Source organism: Amphibalanus amphitrite, unplaced genomic scaffold (assembly GCF_019059575.1).
Source record: "Amphibalanus amphitrite isolate SeventyFive unplaced genomic scaffold, NRLGWU_Aamphi_draft 000895F_arrow, whole genome shotgun sequence".
NCBI classification, from domain to species: Eukaryota; Metazoa; Arthropoda; class Thecostraca; order Balanomorpha; family Balanidae; genus Amphibalanus; species Amphibalanus amphitrite.
Genome location: NW_024882389.1, coordinates 126,570 through 143,897, shown reverse-complemented (window position 1 = coordinate 143,897; position 17,328 = coordinate 126,570). Strand labels below are relative to the sequence as shown.

The following is a 17,328-nucleotide window of genomic DNA, read 5'->3' as shown; positions in this document are numbered from 1 at the left end:
TGGCCGAGACGTTGACGTGACGCCCCGCAGAACCTCAGACGAGCCTGGTGACGCCCTGCCGCTGAAGAAACCCGGTGTATACCAGGTAGGGGACAAGGTGTGGGTTCGGCGGCGGGGCGACCGATGTTTTGTAAAGTCAGACGAGGGTATTGTGACAGGCGTCGTTTCGGCCCAGACAATCGAAGTCGATAATGTCCCACGACATGTGCGAAACCTCCGACATCGGTTGACCGTCCCTGAATGTCCGAGGCCAGGGGCTCTGCGAGCGCCAACGGTGGAGTGGTCTGATGACAGCGAGTGTGATGGCGTGTGTGTGTCGCCAGCTCCGAGTGATGTGACGGAGTCGGACACGCGGCCGCCCAGCGTCGCTCAGTCCCCGGACCCCGATCCACCGACCGGGTCCGATGTGTCCGCAGACGAGAGTGAAACGTTCGTGCCTGCGACGCTGCGGCGTGGTACGCGTGTTCGAAGAGAGCCGGAAAGATATGGCGATGGTGTGCCAGAGGATGTAGTTGATGCGTTGATTGAATGACATGTAACATGTAGAGTAATGTGGTTCTTCAGAACCAGGGGGTGATGTAGCGTGACGCAAGGATGAATGTGAGCCGTATAAGTGTGAGTCAGCTTCAGCGTCGAGCTGTGAACCGGTGACCCAGCGTTGGTCATAGCCGCCGGCATCTGATGCCGGCAGGGCCGAGTTACACCCTGCAAGTAGCTGGGCCGGGCATGACGTATGGGAGCATGATTGGCTGGTTATGATGTGAGATATATGACGTATGACAGCGCGATTGGTTGGTGATGATGTGAGATGTGTGTCTGCGAGCTGTGGATGTGCCAGGAGGGGGATTGTGAGTTTAGTTGGCTGGAAGGTGTAGAGGAGAGCAGAATAGATCTTCTTCTTGTGCTGGACGGTGACTTTTAAGTCAGTACGACACAAACCCTTGAGACAACCGTCTGACAGACACAAGATGCTCGATTCAGTCTCACAGGCTCAGGCTTGTCCACGGTCTAGCTGTACTGCCTATGCCTGGTCTAGCCGGACATAGTATGGAAGGAGGATAATAGCGGTGGATACCGGCGGACAGGTAATGTCCCGGTGTGAGACGAGCAGCGAGCTCCACCGAACAGCGCAGCGGGCATTACCTAAGGCCGCGTCACACTGCACGATCATCCCCCGACCAGTTATGGTATCAGCTCAGAGCCAATGCGAAAAACAACGAGCTGGGAGATCGCTGGGCGCCGCGCAGCAATAAGCAGATTGGGTGAAAGCAGGTGGATGCGAACACACTCCTGGTCGGGACGACAGTAGTAGAGAAATGCTACCAAACAAATTTAGAAAGCCACTGACACGCTTACATATCTCCCTAATGATGCCAGAAACCATCTGGGATCAGGGCTAACACGGGGAATGGGACGGTCTGGGCTGCCAGCAGACCCTCCCGATTCCCGACCGAAGCATTCCTGAGAGGCCGGTGGTTCAACAAAGAACCATCTGCTCGGGAGAGGGATGGCTAACACGAGCCGACACTGACGAACCCCAGTCGAAGTGTGGGTTATACTCCGACGGAGCTGAGCTATCTGAGTCACTTAGTAGATACCTGGAAACTGGCAATGGGCGTAGACGCGAGACACAATAACAATAGCTGCAATCAGCCCGAGCGACACAAGCAAGGGCATTATTTCACAGACTGAAAGCAGCCTACAGAGATAACCAAAGACAGGGGAGCACCCACCAGGTTTCGGGACACATTCCGAAGGGCAGGCAGCTGAGATAACGAAACGAGAGGGAGAAGCGGACACGGGACACAACACACAGACATGCACGAGAGGGGACGAACAGCCCAGGGGAGAGGCGAGAAACAAAGCGTGTGTGTGTGTGTGTGCACGTTAGGGAGAGTACGAATCAGAGGTGAGAAGAGAGAGAGAAAGAGAGAGAGAGAGAGAGAGAGAGAGAGAGAGAGAGAGAGAGAGAGAGAGAGAGAGAGAGAGAGAGAGAGAGAGAGAGAGAGAGAGAGAGTAGGAGCGTAGCATCACTCACCATCAGTCCGCTCTCGACGGAAGGCAGCAGGATGAGCTGACAGCCGTGCACCACCTGGTTAGCCTCCAGGGTGCCATCACGTAGCGGCCTGAGACGCAGAGAAAGGGGACGGTCAGTTAGGGAGTGATGTTGGGGGGGGGGGGGCGATGGGTGCCTACAATAAGGGTCACAAAAGGCATAGATAGATCAACGGTAGAACGACTCAAACATATCAAGGTACAAACAATACAAGCATACAAATAAAAAAACATAAACATAGACAATAGACATGTCTCAAAGAGAAACTGACACAAGTCAAGGATCAGGGTCGGGCGGGCGGGTAAGTTTAGCCTGCAGTGGGGTCGTGTGAGAATCAGACAGACAAAGTCATGGCTGTGTCTCTGCCGGCCGACACATGCACTCTGCACTCTGCAGGGGAAATGGGAGCCGGCGATCCATCACTCAGCAGTCGGCCGGTCCGGACCGGACCCGATAAACACGGCAGTCTGCAAACAGCCGACACATGTACCGGGTGACTGCCAACGACCGTGGTGTAAAGCATAGGACAGCCATGGTAAACCGGCTCAATGCTCATTTCATGCTCATCATGACCCGTGGTGAGCCTGCTGGCTGTCCTGCTGGCAAACGATCATAAATTGCCGCTTGTTACAACCATTTTAATGTAAATAGGGATAAAGACAGGGGATAAAGACACCTTTTGCGAGGGCTATGGAAAAATCCATATGCCGTCCTCACAACGTACGATACAAATATGTCTTCTCTACTTGCGAATACCGTGGCCATTCTAGCGACTGCATCTGAGGTGACCATGGCAGTCAGCCGAGGCGGCCAGCCGTCCCAGGCGCCCCGCCGTGGCTGCCGGCACGATCGGTGCCGTGTTGGCGCGGATTATATGGGAGGAGGCGCAGGCCGTGAGCGCCATAGGCCGGCGCGTCTCGAAGGTCACTCGGCCTCTGCAGCAGCTGCCCTCCACTGCAGTCAGCTGCAGGCCGACCGGCCGGGCCCGTCACGGCGACTCCCAGGAGCGCGGCATGAGCCGGTACGCCCCCGGAGCTGTGGACAGAGGTGGGGCGCACCTGCCGGTCCAGGGCCGCCCCGACGGCCAGCCGGCCGCCCCGGGCGCACCCGTGCTTCCTCAGACTGCCCTTCAATCAGTCGGGACGGCCGCCAGCTGCCGTGCAGATTCTCCGAGAAACCGTGACGATACGGGCTGTCCGCCTTGGGAGACGGGCGATTCACAATGGCGGACAAGCTGACCTGCCAAGGAGGAGCTCTACGAGCAGGAGCTAGGTAAGAAGGAGGTATATGAGCTACACTGAACAGTGAGACAAGCAGTGAATGTTAAATTGCTGATGTCCCCAAGTTGGAATGCTGAAACAGCGGCCACCCATCGGGACGAGCGAGTCGACCGGCTTATGTCACAGCGGCTTATGTGAGGCTATTCGCTAAGCCAGCAGGATGGGCAGAGGCGGCTCCAGCGGATCAGAGAGAGGGGGACGGAGGCAGTGGCGGAGCGAGGTCCCCTGCCGGCGGGGCTCAGAAGGGCCACGTGAGCAGCCGCCAAGGCCAGCAGAGGCCGGCTGCCTGTGGATTAGACAGCCTTGTCTGGGGAGCAGCCGCCGGCCGCCGGGCGCTAAACAAAGGCCGGAAACCCGCCTGCCGCCGCCGCTGCTGAGCCGCGGAGCAGGTGAGCGCCGTGTCGCGTATCATACCGCGCTGTCCGCTGGTGACCTGTCACGGCTACTGAACCCGACCCGCCGTCACGCCTCGGCTCGAACCCGCCTCCCCCATCGCGTCGGACGACCGGGGATTCGAGGGAGCAACCGAGACAATACACTCACAGCCATCCGGTGTCGTAAGTTATACAAGAAAATTTGGGGCATCGCTGGCATGTGACAGGCCACGGTCCGGTCTGTGATAACTGCCCGAGAGTCATCTGCGCTGACGGAGCCATACCCCGGCTCAGTGAGCGGGAGAGGCACCGAGACAGCTGCCACGGCTGGCGCGGCTCGCATTCCTTGCTCTTTTCCTGTCTGGCCCTCCCCGAGGACGCCAGGCGGAGCCAATCAGAGTCAATCACCGACAAAGGGATGACGACAGGGCCCGGTTACCAGTCGCAGCTGCCCGAGAATCAGCTGCGGCTCCAGATGGCTGCACGTCATGTCGAATACAACCATTCTTGCAATGCACACGTGCCTACGAAATCCAGCATGTCCTCACAAGGATCCGGCATATTTTTAGTAGGTATATCCCTCACCACGAACACCGATAACGACGGCGTTTCTGTCAGCAACGTGTCACCAATTTCTGTCTGGCTCCGTCCGCTGCCAAAGATCATCACGTGAGTTGTTGGCACGGCTCTCCCGCTCCCCAGCTGACCAGAGAGCCGCGGGTGCCGCGCCGGTGCGACTACTCTGTCACCCGGCGGGCGGCGGGCGGGCGGCGCAACCTTGGCCCGCTGGCAGCGCGCGTGTGACCCGCTCCCCGGTCCCGTTGGTGACCGGCGAGCCGCGTTGGCGGCCCGGCCGACCCGTTAGCGCCGCCACCGCCGGCCGCGCGCTGCGGTCGGTTTATCGGTGACGCCCGCTGGCCCGTCCGGCCGGCCGTTCGTCCGGTCCGGTTCAGTCTCGTAAACTGCGCCCAGCTAGCTGCACTAATGCACGGACAGGACGGGCCGGGCCGAGTCGGGTAACCAGTGACCAGGCGCGCGGCTTTGGAATGTCCAGCAGTAGACTCGACCACGCTTCTAACCCTGCATTGACCGTTAACGCAGCATTAGCGTCAGATGAATTCTGACATCCCTTGCAGTGGCGGAGCAATGACAAGTTATGACCCTGTCCACCCCGCAGGGATGTTTCGTCAGAGGTGGTCCACCGAAGGAGACCAGACGTGGACGGGAACCTCCCGAGGTCGGGTCGTCCATCCTAAGGGAGATCAAAGACCGTCGGCACGTCAGGCTCGACTCCATTTGTGGAGAGTCGAGCCCGTCGTTTACGACATAAAAGGACAGCTATAAAACATCAGCAGCACGACACAGCGACGATAACATCCATCAGTAACCTTGCAGCTGGTGTCATCTCACCAATAAATATCCCTCACACACACACTGATACACTCATACTGTGACTTCACCCGTGGATCCTCTGTGAAGTCCCCAACAAACCCTGCCCCGCCAGGTCTCTCGGCTGCTGCGCACACGGAACAGACCCCGTAGTCTTCCCCCGACCATCGCAGCGCCGACCGGGCACTCTGGTTGTTTTCCGGCAGTCCGGCCGGAGTGACACATCGCATGTTGGCTGCGCTTGCAGGCCGGTATGGCGGCCGCGGACGGGCGGACGGGCGGGCGGCGGGCGGCGGGCGGGCAGAGGCGCCGATTACCTCGCGCCGGCCGGTGGCGGCGGGCGGCCCGGCTCCCGCTGATGGACTGTAATGGAATGCCACCGTCCCGACTTCCGGTGTCCCTGGGCGGCGCTGACGGCGGCCGGCCGGGGACCGGCACAGGGGCACGAGGCGGAGCCGAGATTGGGCGGCAGGTGATAGTGATGTCAATTTCAGAAATTTTGGAAACCAATACCAAACCGATACCGACCAAAACCACTGAGAGTATACCAAAACCGAACCGATTTTCAGAAATAGGGGGAAATACCGACTAGATACCGAAATCAGGGTATTATCAAACAAATGCTTCAAACTTTCTCAAGACATAGGTATGATAAGCCTTGAAAGGTACCTAATACTTTGAAATAAGGTTACAAAAACAAATCAGGCAATCTCTTGATTATTTGCATTGCAAAAAATACATTTATAACTTATTTTGTAACTATTAACAAATATTCAGGTCAGTTATTTTACTGGAATGTGGATTCAAGTCAACTGCATGAGGTGTTAGGAAAATAACTTGAACCCTGAATCTTGTCCATGCCTGAACCATCAAACCTTCTTTCAATTCAAGTCATTCATTTCGAGTCCGGTCAAGACAGGGTTAAGTGTGTTATCATGATCCAAAAGTGGTGACCCAATTGACAATGATGGGCTACACCTTGTGCTACACCATTAATGTAAACAAAGCCCATGATACCTACAGTTCAGCCCAAGTAGCATGGTGATTGGTGACGATACTGACGCAGCCAATTTTTCTTCATCCACAAATGTGTAACACAACAAAACTTGATAAATAATTACTTACGAGGCACACTGATAGATAGCAGACACCACTGTAATGATATCGCGATGAAATCTTAGTAATATGTCCATAATTTTACGGAGGAATTGACACACGTCACGTGTCATCTATATTACTATTTGAGGAGGGTGCGTCTGTCCGTTACCGAGGTCCCGACTTGGTGGTGCTTTGCGTGGACTACAGGCCAGACCGTTGCACCTAGCGCCCTGAAATTTGCACAACTTATAGATCAAGGATGTGCGACGTGCCTTTGAGGGGTCTGGGCTCGATCAGATTGGTAGGGAGCGCGTGGCGTGTGCTCAAAAAGTGCAAATTCGCGTCATAGACTTTGCATGTATAAATCGGCTTGCAAAATCGGGCGAAAATGGCTAAATTTGCCCGACACGGGTCCGATCCCCGTGCAATATCTCGGTAAGTGTGGGCCCGATCGGTACGGGGAAAACAGCATCGTGTAGAGAATCGAACGGGCTATTGAATGGTGTGCGGTGCAGGGGATGGCACGCGCCACGTGCACCCGTGAGGAGACTTTTATTGGAAAAATTGCGGTTTTTGACGGATTTTGGAATTAATTTTATTTTTAGGTGACCGTTAAATGGAGCGAGTGGAAACAACGCCTATTTGCAAGAGAAATGTACCGCCTCTCATATAAAAATTGTGAAAAGCTGATTGATCCAAATCAAGGTGGTGCAAATCACTGGAGAAAATGGTGTTTGTCAATGATGTGCCACTTTATTAATTACACGGGTTTTGCTGCATAACCTGATACCTTTGGCAATTGAATATGGTACCATTGGATAGAGCATTCAATTCTGTCCAATATTCACTCTTCATTTTTGCATGATGAGCAACAGTATTCTTAAAAATGTAAATGTTCCAAACCATTACATTGTCATTTTTAGCGAAATTCATCGATGGCCCTCAAAAGACTTCATGCCAGTGTTCGAATCATTCTTAAGTAGAACGCATGATAATACGACACGGGCACCTCGATGCGATGCATCTTTTTTGTTTTATTACAAAATGCTTGGCCGTTAAAAAGCAATCGAACGAAATGGATAGCAACCAAATCGACACAGACCAATCCAATACCCACGGGTCAAAAACAGCCCTTCCTCGCGTTGCGGAGCACGCGGGTAACCCTAGTCTCTTCCATAATGGCGGCCTTACAGGCGGCGGCCATTTGCATTAATGATTAAACTGTATAAAATAAAGTTTTTCTTTTCTTTTTTGCTTATAGTCCACTTGAATCAAAATTCCTTGTATAAATTTTGACATCTTAAAATTAATTCAAGAAAGTTGTAGGCCGCTTTCGCTGAAAAATGAAGTACCAGAAAAACGAGCTATATCGGTTCCTCAACCTGGCGCAGCTGCGGCATTGAAATGTTTTTAGATGTGTTCAGTTTTGAAACTGCTGTGTGCGAGTCAAGCCAAAAGCCAATTATATTTTATGAAGCTTATGATTAAATTGCTAGCGATCTGTACCTGTTGAGAGAGCAGGAAAGAGAACACTAATTGAAGAAAATAAATTATCCACAGGATCATGACAGCATCGCTCACTACAAGGCTTTTTGAAGTTGAGCGAAGTCAAAGTTGAAGATTTGTGGGGTGATGCGGGTGATGATGAAGTGACAAATGCTGCCTTAAATATTAGATGATAATGGTGAAGCTAGTGCTGTATTTAACAGGGTTTTGGATAATGTAATTGCATTGCAGTAAAATGGAGAGGAAGACAAGGTCAAGGATCAATCACAGACTCCTCAAAACAAATTCAAATTTGTTGCTAATAAATGCTTTGGAAATTTTGAGAAAGGTGGTTAAAGTATGTTTTCCAGCATACAGTGAGTTAAACATTAATTCATGTTAATGTCTTGCACAATGGCTTTCTTTGTAGGATAATTATCCTCATGGTATTGGAATTTGCTAACACTGATAAGTTGCCATTTAACATTGGTAGACTGATGTATTTGATATTACAGTTGATGTGTTTGCCCATTTGTTAGGACATCATGCATTTGGGAGAAATGGGTCATGATTGCCATTTTTCTTCATCGAGTGTCATTTAGCAAAATCAAATTTGAGTTCAGAAGGTATATAAAAAATGCTTTTCAAATATTTTATGACAGTAGTTGATTTTCATGATACCGACAAAATACCAAATGCTTTTAGTATATAATACCGAATACCGAATCGGTATTGGTTCGGTATCGGTATACCGAAATATTGGTAACCGATTGACACCACTAGCAGGTGAGCACCGAGCAGACGGCTGAGACCGGGGGAACAGCTGATTTACAGACCGACCGTCCACTGGTCCATGCCATGGTCCATGCCAACCAAGGCAGGTGAGCATGGCAACCAGGCTGTGGCCTCGAGACAAGGATAAAGATAAGACAACAGATTTACTGGCTATCCGATCAAATTCCCAGCCAGGCAGGCCATTGGCTAAAGCATAACGCTATAGACAGGGAAGGGTGACAATCACTGAAAGCTGACGGCACCTGTGCGAGTATTTCGATCAGCCTGCGGCCGTGCGGTGTAACCGCGGCCATGTGACGGCGTGTCCGTCGGCCGCACGGAGAGCGGTGTTTGTGCCCGTTTCACGGGCCGGGTGACAGGCTGGCTCACCGGCCGCCTCCGCCGCCGGCCGGCCGTGGAGAGCGAAACAACAGCGTCCGGGGGAAAGTGGGCACGCCGCGCGGCCGAGTGCAAACAGGCCGCACCGGAGGGGCAGATAGCAGGGCCGAGGAAAACCGGCCACAAACACGGAGCGGACGAAATGGAGGTAAACAGGAGCGGAGCAAAGCAGAGCGAGAGTCTATCCCTCGGTGATAATTCGGTTAGTCTTGCGGGGAGTCTGGAAAGGCTGTTCACATGCAAAGTGTTGCCCTAAGCACAAATCCTGCTCGGAGCCTGTGAAAGCCACATCGTGACTTCCTGACCACCTCCTCCCCATCTCCACCCGACGGACGCGACGCGTGACTGGCGGTCACCGGACACGGGTCGTGCCCGGGCGTCCCCCAGGTCGCGGCGGGGTCGGGGGGGGCACGAGTCGCGGCGCCGGCGAACACCTGCGCCCATCACAGCGCTGACACGCGTCGGTCGGGCCAATCGATCTCGGGCACCCATCGACCTGCCGAAGGTGTTCGGCACAGCCGCTGTGTCGAACGGCCGCCGCTGCGGGGCTTCGGGACGGCCGACCACCGCCAGCGGACCGGTCGACGAAAATCAGAGGCGTTCTCAAATTGTGAGGGAGATTTGAGAACAGTTATTAGACACAGCAGAGCTGGCTAGGTAGCTGGCGTGGCAGATGTAAAAAATATCATCCCGTAAACAAATAATACTTCTCGTATCTGAAGTTTGCATCACTACTCGCCGGCTGAGCGGCAAAGATCCACCTTTGAAGACGGATCTTTGCCTGAGGGGCGGCGGACGGCAGGGGAGCCTCCCGCTGAGGACCGGGGGGAGGGGAGAGATAAGGCCCCGTCCTCCCCCGGTCTCCAGTGTCCACGCCGAGCCCCAGCGGCTCGCTCTCACACCAGAGGAAGTCGCTGGTGGTTCGGAGTTTCCCAGGCGCGCGGCGCGTGGGCTCACATCTGCCGTCGTTATCGTCCCCACGCCGCCCCAATTCGCCTCCACCAGTCTCGGCGCGGCTCGGTGTTGTGTTATTACAGGACAGCGAGGTCCAGCCCCGCGTTATACAACACCACGAGTGCGATAGCGAGGATAGAGACACGACGCTCTGCTCCGTCTGACGAGCCCGGCTCGGGTCCAGTCCGATCCCGTATCCGGGCGCAGCTGCGGCGGAGACGACCCGAGGCCGGTGTTTGTTTATGGGGGCCTTAGAACGTGACGGTTACAGGATATCAAATCCACCAGCCGGCGAGAGCGGTGGGCCGCATTCCGACACACTGCGCTGGTCGGCGGGCTTACACCGGCCTGTCACCGACACGGGAGCCGGCGGCGCCGTTATCTCTGCCCCGAGTTGCCAAATCGGTGACCGTTACGGCGACCGGCCGCCGCTAGAAAGGCGCACGACTCCCGAGCCGGCACTCTCACTGACAGGCATTCGGCCGAATTATTCAGAGCAGTGGCACGGCTCCACAGCGCGGAGGGTAGCGGCGAGCTGCCACCGCGTGATGGGATTGTGATTCTCTCATGCATTCTTCCATGAAAGTGTATGAAACTTTCACCGTCGAATGCTGAACAATGTCCAGTGAACGTTGAGCATAGTTGGATGTAATACAGACGACATAAGCGACAGAAGGAAATGCCCATAATGTTCACATGAACGCACTTGGCAGCCTGGTTCCGAGCGCAGCACGAGGAGGGCCCCTAACAAAGGCCCGGAGGCAGTAGCGGTGGCGGTGACGCACCTGCTCGCGCCGTGCCATCAGTTTGGACTGCAGGGTGGCGTGGCTGGGCCTCGTAGAGCTGCCAGCCGATCCGGGCCGGGGCTGGGACGGGACGGGACTGTTCTTTGTGGCGTCAGCGGCACCTGCGCGCGCCGCGCCCGCCCGACCGCCGTGCTGTTTGTATGTTTGTGTGAGCGGGCTGCAGCGCCAGGCCGGCCCGGCCGGTCCCCTGTCGGTGAGGCGGCCGCTCCGATAACGCGCCCGGCCGGCCGGCTCGGCGGCTCGCTCCCCACGTGGATACGGGCCGGTCGGAGGGGAGCCCGGCCCGGCGCGGCGGCCGGAGGGAGGGCTCAGGTGGCCGCCGGCAGGCACCTGTTGCCGCTCCCCAGCGCCGGGCAGAGCCGGAGGGGAGGGGAGCAGGCAGACCCGCCGGCACCTGCCGACTGCAGGGCAGGGTAGGTGGCAGCACCGTAGACGGGGGTCGTGCTCGATACCAACCAACCCGCCGGGCAAGAGACTATCGATCAAGAGCATTGGTGGGCGAAGTGCCATTGCTCGCTGGCGCGGCGTCGATGCTGAGGCGCTACTCGTCACCAATGAGCAGAGGGGTGGATGCGACGTCTGCTGGGCCTGTTTGCGTGTGAGCGCGTCGGTATGCGTGCGTGTCCGTCCGTTTGTGTGTAAAATAAAAGTTGTGTGTTTCTAAGTACCTACCTATGTAAGCCGAAAAATATCACAGACTTAGGAAACATCTGAGCGGCTTACGTGGCTGTCAAAAATAGATAACGCAAGGAAATAATGCATGGCAAAGGAAGGGCTACGGGAGAAAGGATTATTCAACAGTTGGCTTTAGGATAGCGGATAGACCTAACGCTTATACCAATACAGTAACGAGCCAACAAATACGATTCATTGACCATGAAGCTGAGCAACTTGCATTGAATTTGATACCTCAGCGCTTTTTTTTCTTCAAGCAGTACAAAAATTGTATTATCCGATCTACCACCTTCGTGAGTCCTGAGTCAACACGTTCTTTCTCTCACGGTCTGCATACATTCCGATTTATTGTATCCACCAAGGCAATGGGAGCCTACGTAACCTTCAACTGACAACTGCAAGCCATGACAAACTAGACTTCCACTGCTATCCATGAAGACCATAGATCACCGTTGCAATAAACGTAATAAATTATATAACACAAATATTTTCATCTCGTTCTCTCCCTACATGCGTGTCCCCACGAACATCCCCACAGACAAAGGCGCGTGCTGTTCAGCTCTGTACACCTCTCGGGACGGGCCAGCTGGGCGTCCGTTTAGTGTGACGCGCGGCTGGGAAAGCCGGTCAAACGCGCGGCGGCGCGGCGGCGCCCGGCCGGCCGGTCCCCGTCCCGGGAATGGGAACACACGCGGCCGGCCGACGGACGGACAGAGGCGGTGGAACGGAGGGCTGGGCACGAGGGATGGGGATAAGTCTGACGTGTTCAGGGGGGGGGAGAGTAAACTTAGAGGAGAGGAGTGAGTTTTGTAGACAATTTGTATTACAAGACGAATTTTATCTTTTATTTTTATCAAAACGATACAACCCAATGAGAAGCATAGACAAGTAGGGATGAGAAAGGATCATTGAAGCAATAGAGCCATGACTCATGGCTCCAATCATGTACCCATGGCCCATGGGTGCATGATTGGACACCCAAATAGGTCACAGGGACACACAGAGATCTGACCCTTTTATCAGCGTCCTACAATCCCAGACGTCCACCTACCTGTTTCTGTAGAGCAGACAGATGCGCTCCTTGGGCACCTTCAGCTTCTGTGAGACGAGCAGCTTGAGATAGTCGACCGAGTCGTCGCTGGCGGCCGACACAGCAAACTGTCCGCCGGTGGTCGGCTTGACGGTGACCGAGATGCGCTCGGTGGGCCGGCCGCACGCGCACACGGCCGGCTCGCCGCCGCTGCCGGCCGCGGGCGCCTCCTCTCTGCACAGACCCGGCTCGTCGGCCATGTCGGCTCTGCGCGCCACGCCGACACCGATAGAGCTGAGAGCGGCGTGCGACGCACCTCTCCGAGCGCCGCCGCCGCACTGCGCCCGCCGGCCGCCGCCGCTGCCAGCCGCCGAGCCGAGCCGCGGTGGGAAGGGGCCGCGCGCTGACGGACCCGACACCAGTGGCATCTGTCGGCCGAGATCGGAAGCAGTCGGCCGCGCGGTCCTTGACGAATCTGCCGGGGGAGGAAAGGGATTAGAAGACGGCGCCAGCTGCCCACCGGGGACTTCGTAGGCCGTGGCTGAGGCAACCTTCATTGCATAACACGATAGGCGCTGCAAAGTCACCAAGGGAAGATGCGGACCCGGATTATCACGTTGAACTGAAATTGTGATGTGTAGATCGAGCGGCTGCGCGGACTGCATGGTAAAAAATAAAAATGGTACCGACATGAATCAATGGGATTTGGGAATCACCTGTGTTATGCGCAAATTACACTTTGTGACGGCCCACATTGCAGCTCATAAATTCAACACTCGGAACCATTTTCAATGCACATTGCACACCAGATTGTCCACCGGAGACCATGAAATACGCACGCCGCACTGCTCCGGTAAAGATATTTTGCATAGAAACTACAAACGGCCAAAACGACAGCCGTCCTCGCGGCCAGGGGTAACAAGGGGCAATGCCTCGCAGTCAGAAGTTCCGACAAGCTTCGAGCGAGTACGAAACACGAGCAGAGAGAGAGGTGATTCCAATAAGTTCTCTCCTGAGCGGCACGATCTGGAGCGCTTTTTGTTTTGTGAGAGGCCGTCGGAATTTGCAATTGTACATCCGTTTGAAGGACTTATCCAACTCCTGTAGGAACACGTGTTCCGAGAAGGGTCAGAGTACTCTGACCCTTCTCGCCCGAAAACTGCTCTTGAGCTTTGACTAAAATTGTGACTTAAATGACAGGAGCAGCAGCTCGATCTGGGTGCGCGCCACAGGTAACACACGTGAGACGTGACAGTTGCACACGTGCTAAATAAGAGTTATCATTCCACGTCAGTGCAAGACGCACGTCAACGTAGTCAATAGTCAAAAAAAAAATATGGACGGCCAGTGCACTACAACTTGGGTCCGTTCCATGCCACGGTTATGGTGCATCACCGCACGTTGTCGTGCAGCTTGCTTATAAGCTTCACTCTGCAGCCTTAATTTAACCAATGCCTTGAAACTAGGAGGAGCATCGGCGGCCAGCTTGAGCTTCTTTCCAGGCCTTCTCCTTGGGCCTTCTATTTTTCTACATGAGTGATAGCCGATAGGACGTACAATGTACCTACATAAAATGCACAGGAACTAGGAAGGCAGCATTCACTGATAGGAATGCATAAGCATAAAGACAAAAGGTACCGACGGAGTCACGGGACACGGACATATACTATGAAATGATTATAAACAAGGTGTTGTTGTTGTGGGTTAGGGCGATTATAAACAACAACCATTCAAATCCCGCAACAGTGCCCGCAATGCATCTGCAATCTGAATTTGAATTTGAAGCTAAGTATATAAACGTCCGCAATGCCCGCAATGCTATCATTTGCGGCGAGATTGATCACAATCAAGGATTGCGCAATTTGTGCAAACCACTTTGGATTCTCGAGGGCACTCGAGGGCGCGGTACTCAGCGGGGTAAGAGGACTAGGTCACAGACTGGCCCGCATGACATGCCTGACGCTAATGAACCACCAGGGGTGCAAAAGTGTATCTCTTGCATGAGGGATGTTGGAGACGAGTCCATTGGTTGCGATGAGTGCGAGGGATGGGTGCATAATTCCGAAATGTGCTCAGGCCTTACCCAGGATATGCTTGATGCCATTGCCCGCTACAACGGTGGTGGTATCAAATTTGTTTGCACAAAATGTAGGGTCCAGAAGGCACCTGATGGTGCAAGATCTCCAAGTGGCTCTGATAATCACTTGAAGGAGTTGGTTGCCCAACTCTTTCAGCAGATCAAGGGAATATGTTCACTCGTTCAGGATCTCACTAGCGAGGTCAAGGCCCTAAGTGCAAAAGGGCCCAAGGAATCTTACACTGACCACACCACAACACACACAAACATGCCAGACAACGGGGCGCCAACTCAGGGCCCGGTGAGATCATATGCGGCTGCCACCAGATCAGGCCCAGCATCCCAGTCTGTTGTCCCAGCCTCTGCACCAGTTACTACTGAAGCTTACCGCCAACTTGTTCGTGAGGAGCTGAGAGAGTTGGATGAGAGGAAGAAAAGGCGATGCTCCTTGGTGATTCGAGGGCTGGAGGCCAATTCAGCAGATCAGGCCATTGCCAGATTTTCTCTTGTGACACAGTTCCTAATTGGGGAAAAGGTTTACCTCACAGAGGTTGTCCGCATTGCTTCCGCATCTGACTTGTTTCGAGGCAAAGTGGTCGACGATGAGCTGAGGAAGCGGGTGCTGGATAGTTCCAAGAAGCTCAAAGGCTCTGATCGTTTTGGAAGTGTCTATATCCGCCGGGACCTGACCTTCCAGCAGAGACAGGAAAAGGCAAGGATCTTCCACAGCAGGGTCAATGACCGCAGTGACAATAGAGCAATGCCACCAGTACCGCCACCACCCGGACCGGACCCGAGCCGCGAACGGACCGAGAGTGACAATAGAGCAATGCCACCAGTATCGCCACCACCCGGATCCGAGCCGCCAGTCCCAGTCCAGAGGCCGGCCGGGAACCCAGAGTCTGTGACTTCTGGAGGTCCAAACGCCCCAACCCCTCTGATTGACACACACCCTAAACAACACATCACAGCTGGCGATGGTGGTCCTCAAGAGGACCAGGGAAACTAACATGCAAATATTCTCAGCCAGCACCTTCACGAACTCACCGTTTGAATCTATGTCAATGTAATGTGAATGGTATTTGCCCGAAGGTGGAACTGATTAAAGATATTATTGTGATTCCCCACAAGCCAGACATCCTTCTGATCACAGAAACTCATCTCACACCCTCCATCGCAGACTCAACAGTGCAGATGCCTGGTTACAATCTTGTTCGAAATGATAGCGGTAGCCTTTGCAAACATGGAGTTTGTGCCTACATATCAACAAGCATTACATATGACACTCTCAACCTCTTACACCCAAATGTTATCTCTTTTCGTTTGGCTGCTTGCAATGTATTCATATATGTGGTATATAGGCCCCCATCCAACACCAGTGAGATGAACGAAGCTTTGACAGAGTTTCTGCTAGATAACTGTGCTAATCAGGAAGCAATTTTATTGGGAGATTTTAATCTTCCCTCACTTGACTGGTCCTCAGATGGGGGTCAGGTGACAGCCAATGTTTCTTCTACTGATGCCGTCTTTTTGTCAATGTTCGACACACTCGGTCTTGCCCAGTGGGTGTCCGAGCCAACGTTTCCTCGCTCCGGCAACATCTTAGATCTCATTCTAACATCTGAACCGGACAGAGTTGGTAATGTGGTGGTGCTCCCTCCTCCCCCAGGATGTGATCACTGCAGCACTCTTTGTGAATATGTATTTGACTTGGATGTTCAGAATCAGTCCCATGGCGAGCCTCACTATGTCTGGCACAAGGGCAGTTACGATACGATCTGTTCTGAACTCAGGGATGTTGACTGGGAGTCAGAGTTTGAATGTCTCAATGCCGAGCAATCCTTCAACAGACTCTTAGAGATCATACTCCCGCTCATCCAACGGTGTGTCCCCACCGCTGACAAGAGTAGGGAGCAGAACCGACTGCCTTGGAAGACAAGTGTCCCAAACTCTCTTAAGCGTAGACGCAGTCAGGCATGGGATAGGTACAAGCGAGATAGACACACTCACGGACGTAGGTCTGCGATTTGCCGGACATCGCTCACCAACTTTCTCGAAGTTAATCAGGAGTACCGCACCTTTGCACTGCGTTCACAGGTCGCGTACGAAAGGTCGCTACTTACAAAGATGAAAGAAAATCCAAAGCTTTTCCACGCGTATATCCGCAACAAGAAGAAGTTTCGCTCGTCAGTGGGTCCCCTGAGACTTCCATCAGGTGGCCTGACAGATGACCCAGCGGAAATGGCAGAGTGTTTTTCATCTTCATTTGCTGGTGTGTATGTCAGCGAGGTTCCCAACAACCCTGCCGAACACCAGGTATCCGGAGCAGCTCTTGGCCACTTGGACCTGACCACCCGAGATGTGGAACAGGTACTGCTCAACCTGGATGGTAACTCTGCGATGGGTCCAGATCACATCCACCCCATGCTACTGAAGTCGTGTGCATCTCTCCTCGCTTACCCGTTTCATGTCATCTTCTGCCGGTCCATGAACGAGGGACTTCTGCCAGCGCAATGGAAGAAATCCGTAGTCATCCCCATCTTTAAGAAGGGCTTGAGATATGATGCGCTGAATTACAGACCAATTAGCCTTACCTCTGTTCCTTGTAAGTGCTTAGAAAAACTCATCTCCCGCGCCCTTTACGTTTTCCTCACTGATAACAACATTCTAACCAATGAGCAATTTGGTTTTCGACCCGGGAGATCGACAGATGACCAGCTCCTCCTGACATACAACGATGTATCTTCCTGGTTAGACGAAGGCTCAGCGGTGGACCTCATTTTATTTGACTTTTCCAAGGCCTTTGATGTGGTCTGTCATTCGATCTTGCTTGATAAACTGAAGTGTATCGGTGTAGAAGGCCAAGTACTAGGCTGGATACACCAATTTCTCGTAGGCCGCTCCATGACTGTATCAGTAAAAGATGTTTCC

The 17,328-nt window shown here is 53.8% G+C and overlaps 1 protein-coding gene across 1 annotated transcript in view; it reads right to left on the bottom strand.

The window, feature by feature from the left end:
• The window catches only part of LOC122367766 (midnolin homolog), a 53,995-nt gene extending 41,216 nt beyond the window's left edge, over positions 1 to 12,779 (bottom strand). The window contains exons 1-2 of the mRNA XM_043341147.1: positions 12,342 to 12,779; positions 2,039 to 2,126 (exon numbers count right to left, since the gene is read on the bottom strand). Of these exons, the coding sequence (XP_043197082.1) occupies positions 2,039 to 2,126; positions 12,342 to 12,748 (495 nt within the window). The 5' untranslated portion in view covers positions 12,749 to 12,779. The remainder of the gene's footprint in view (positions 1 to 2,038; positions 2,127 to 12,341) is intronic.
• Positions 12,780 to 17,328: the final 4,549 nt, after the last annotated feature.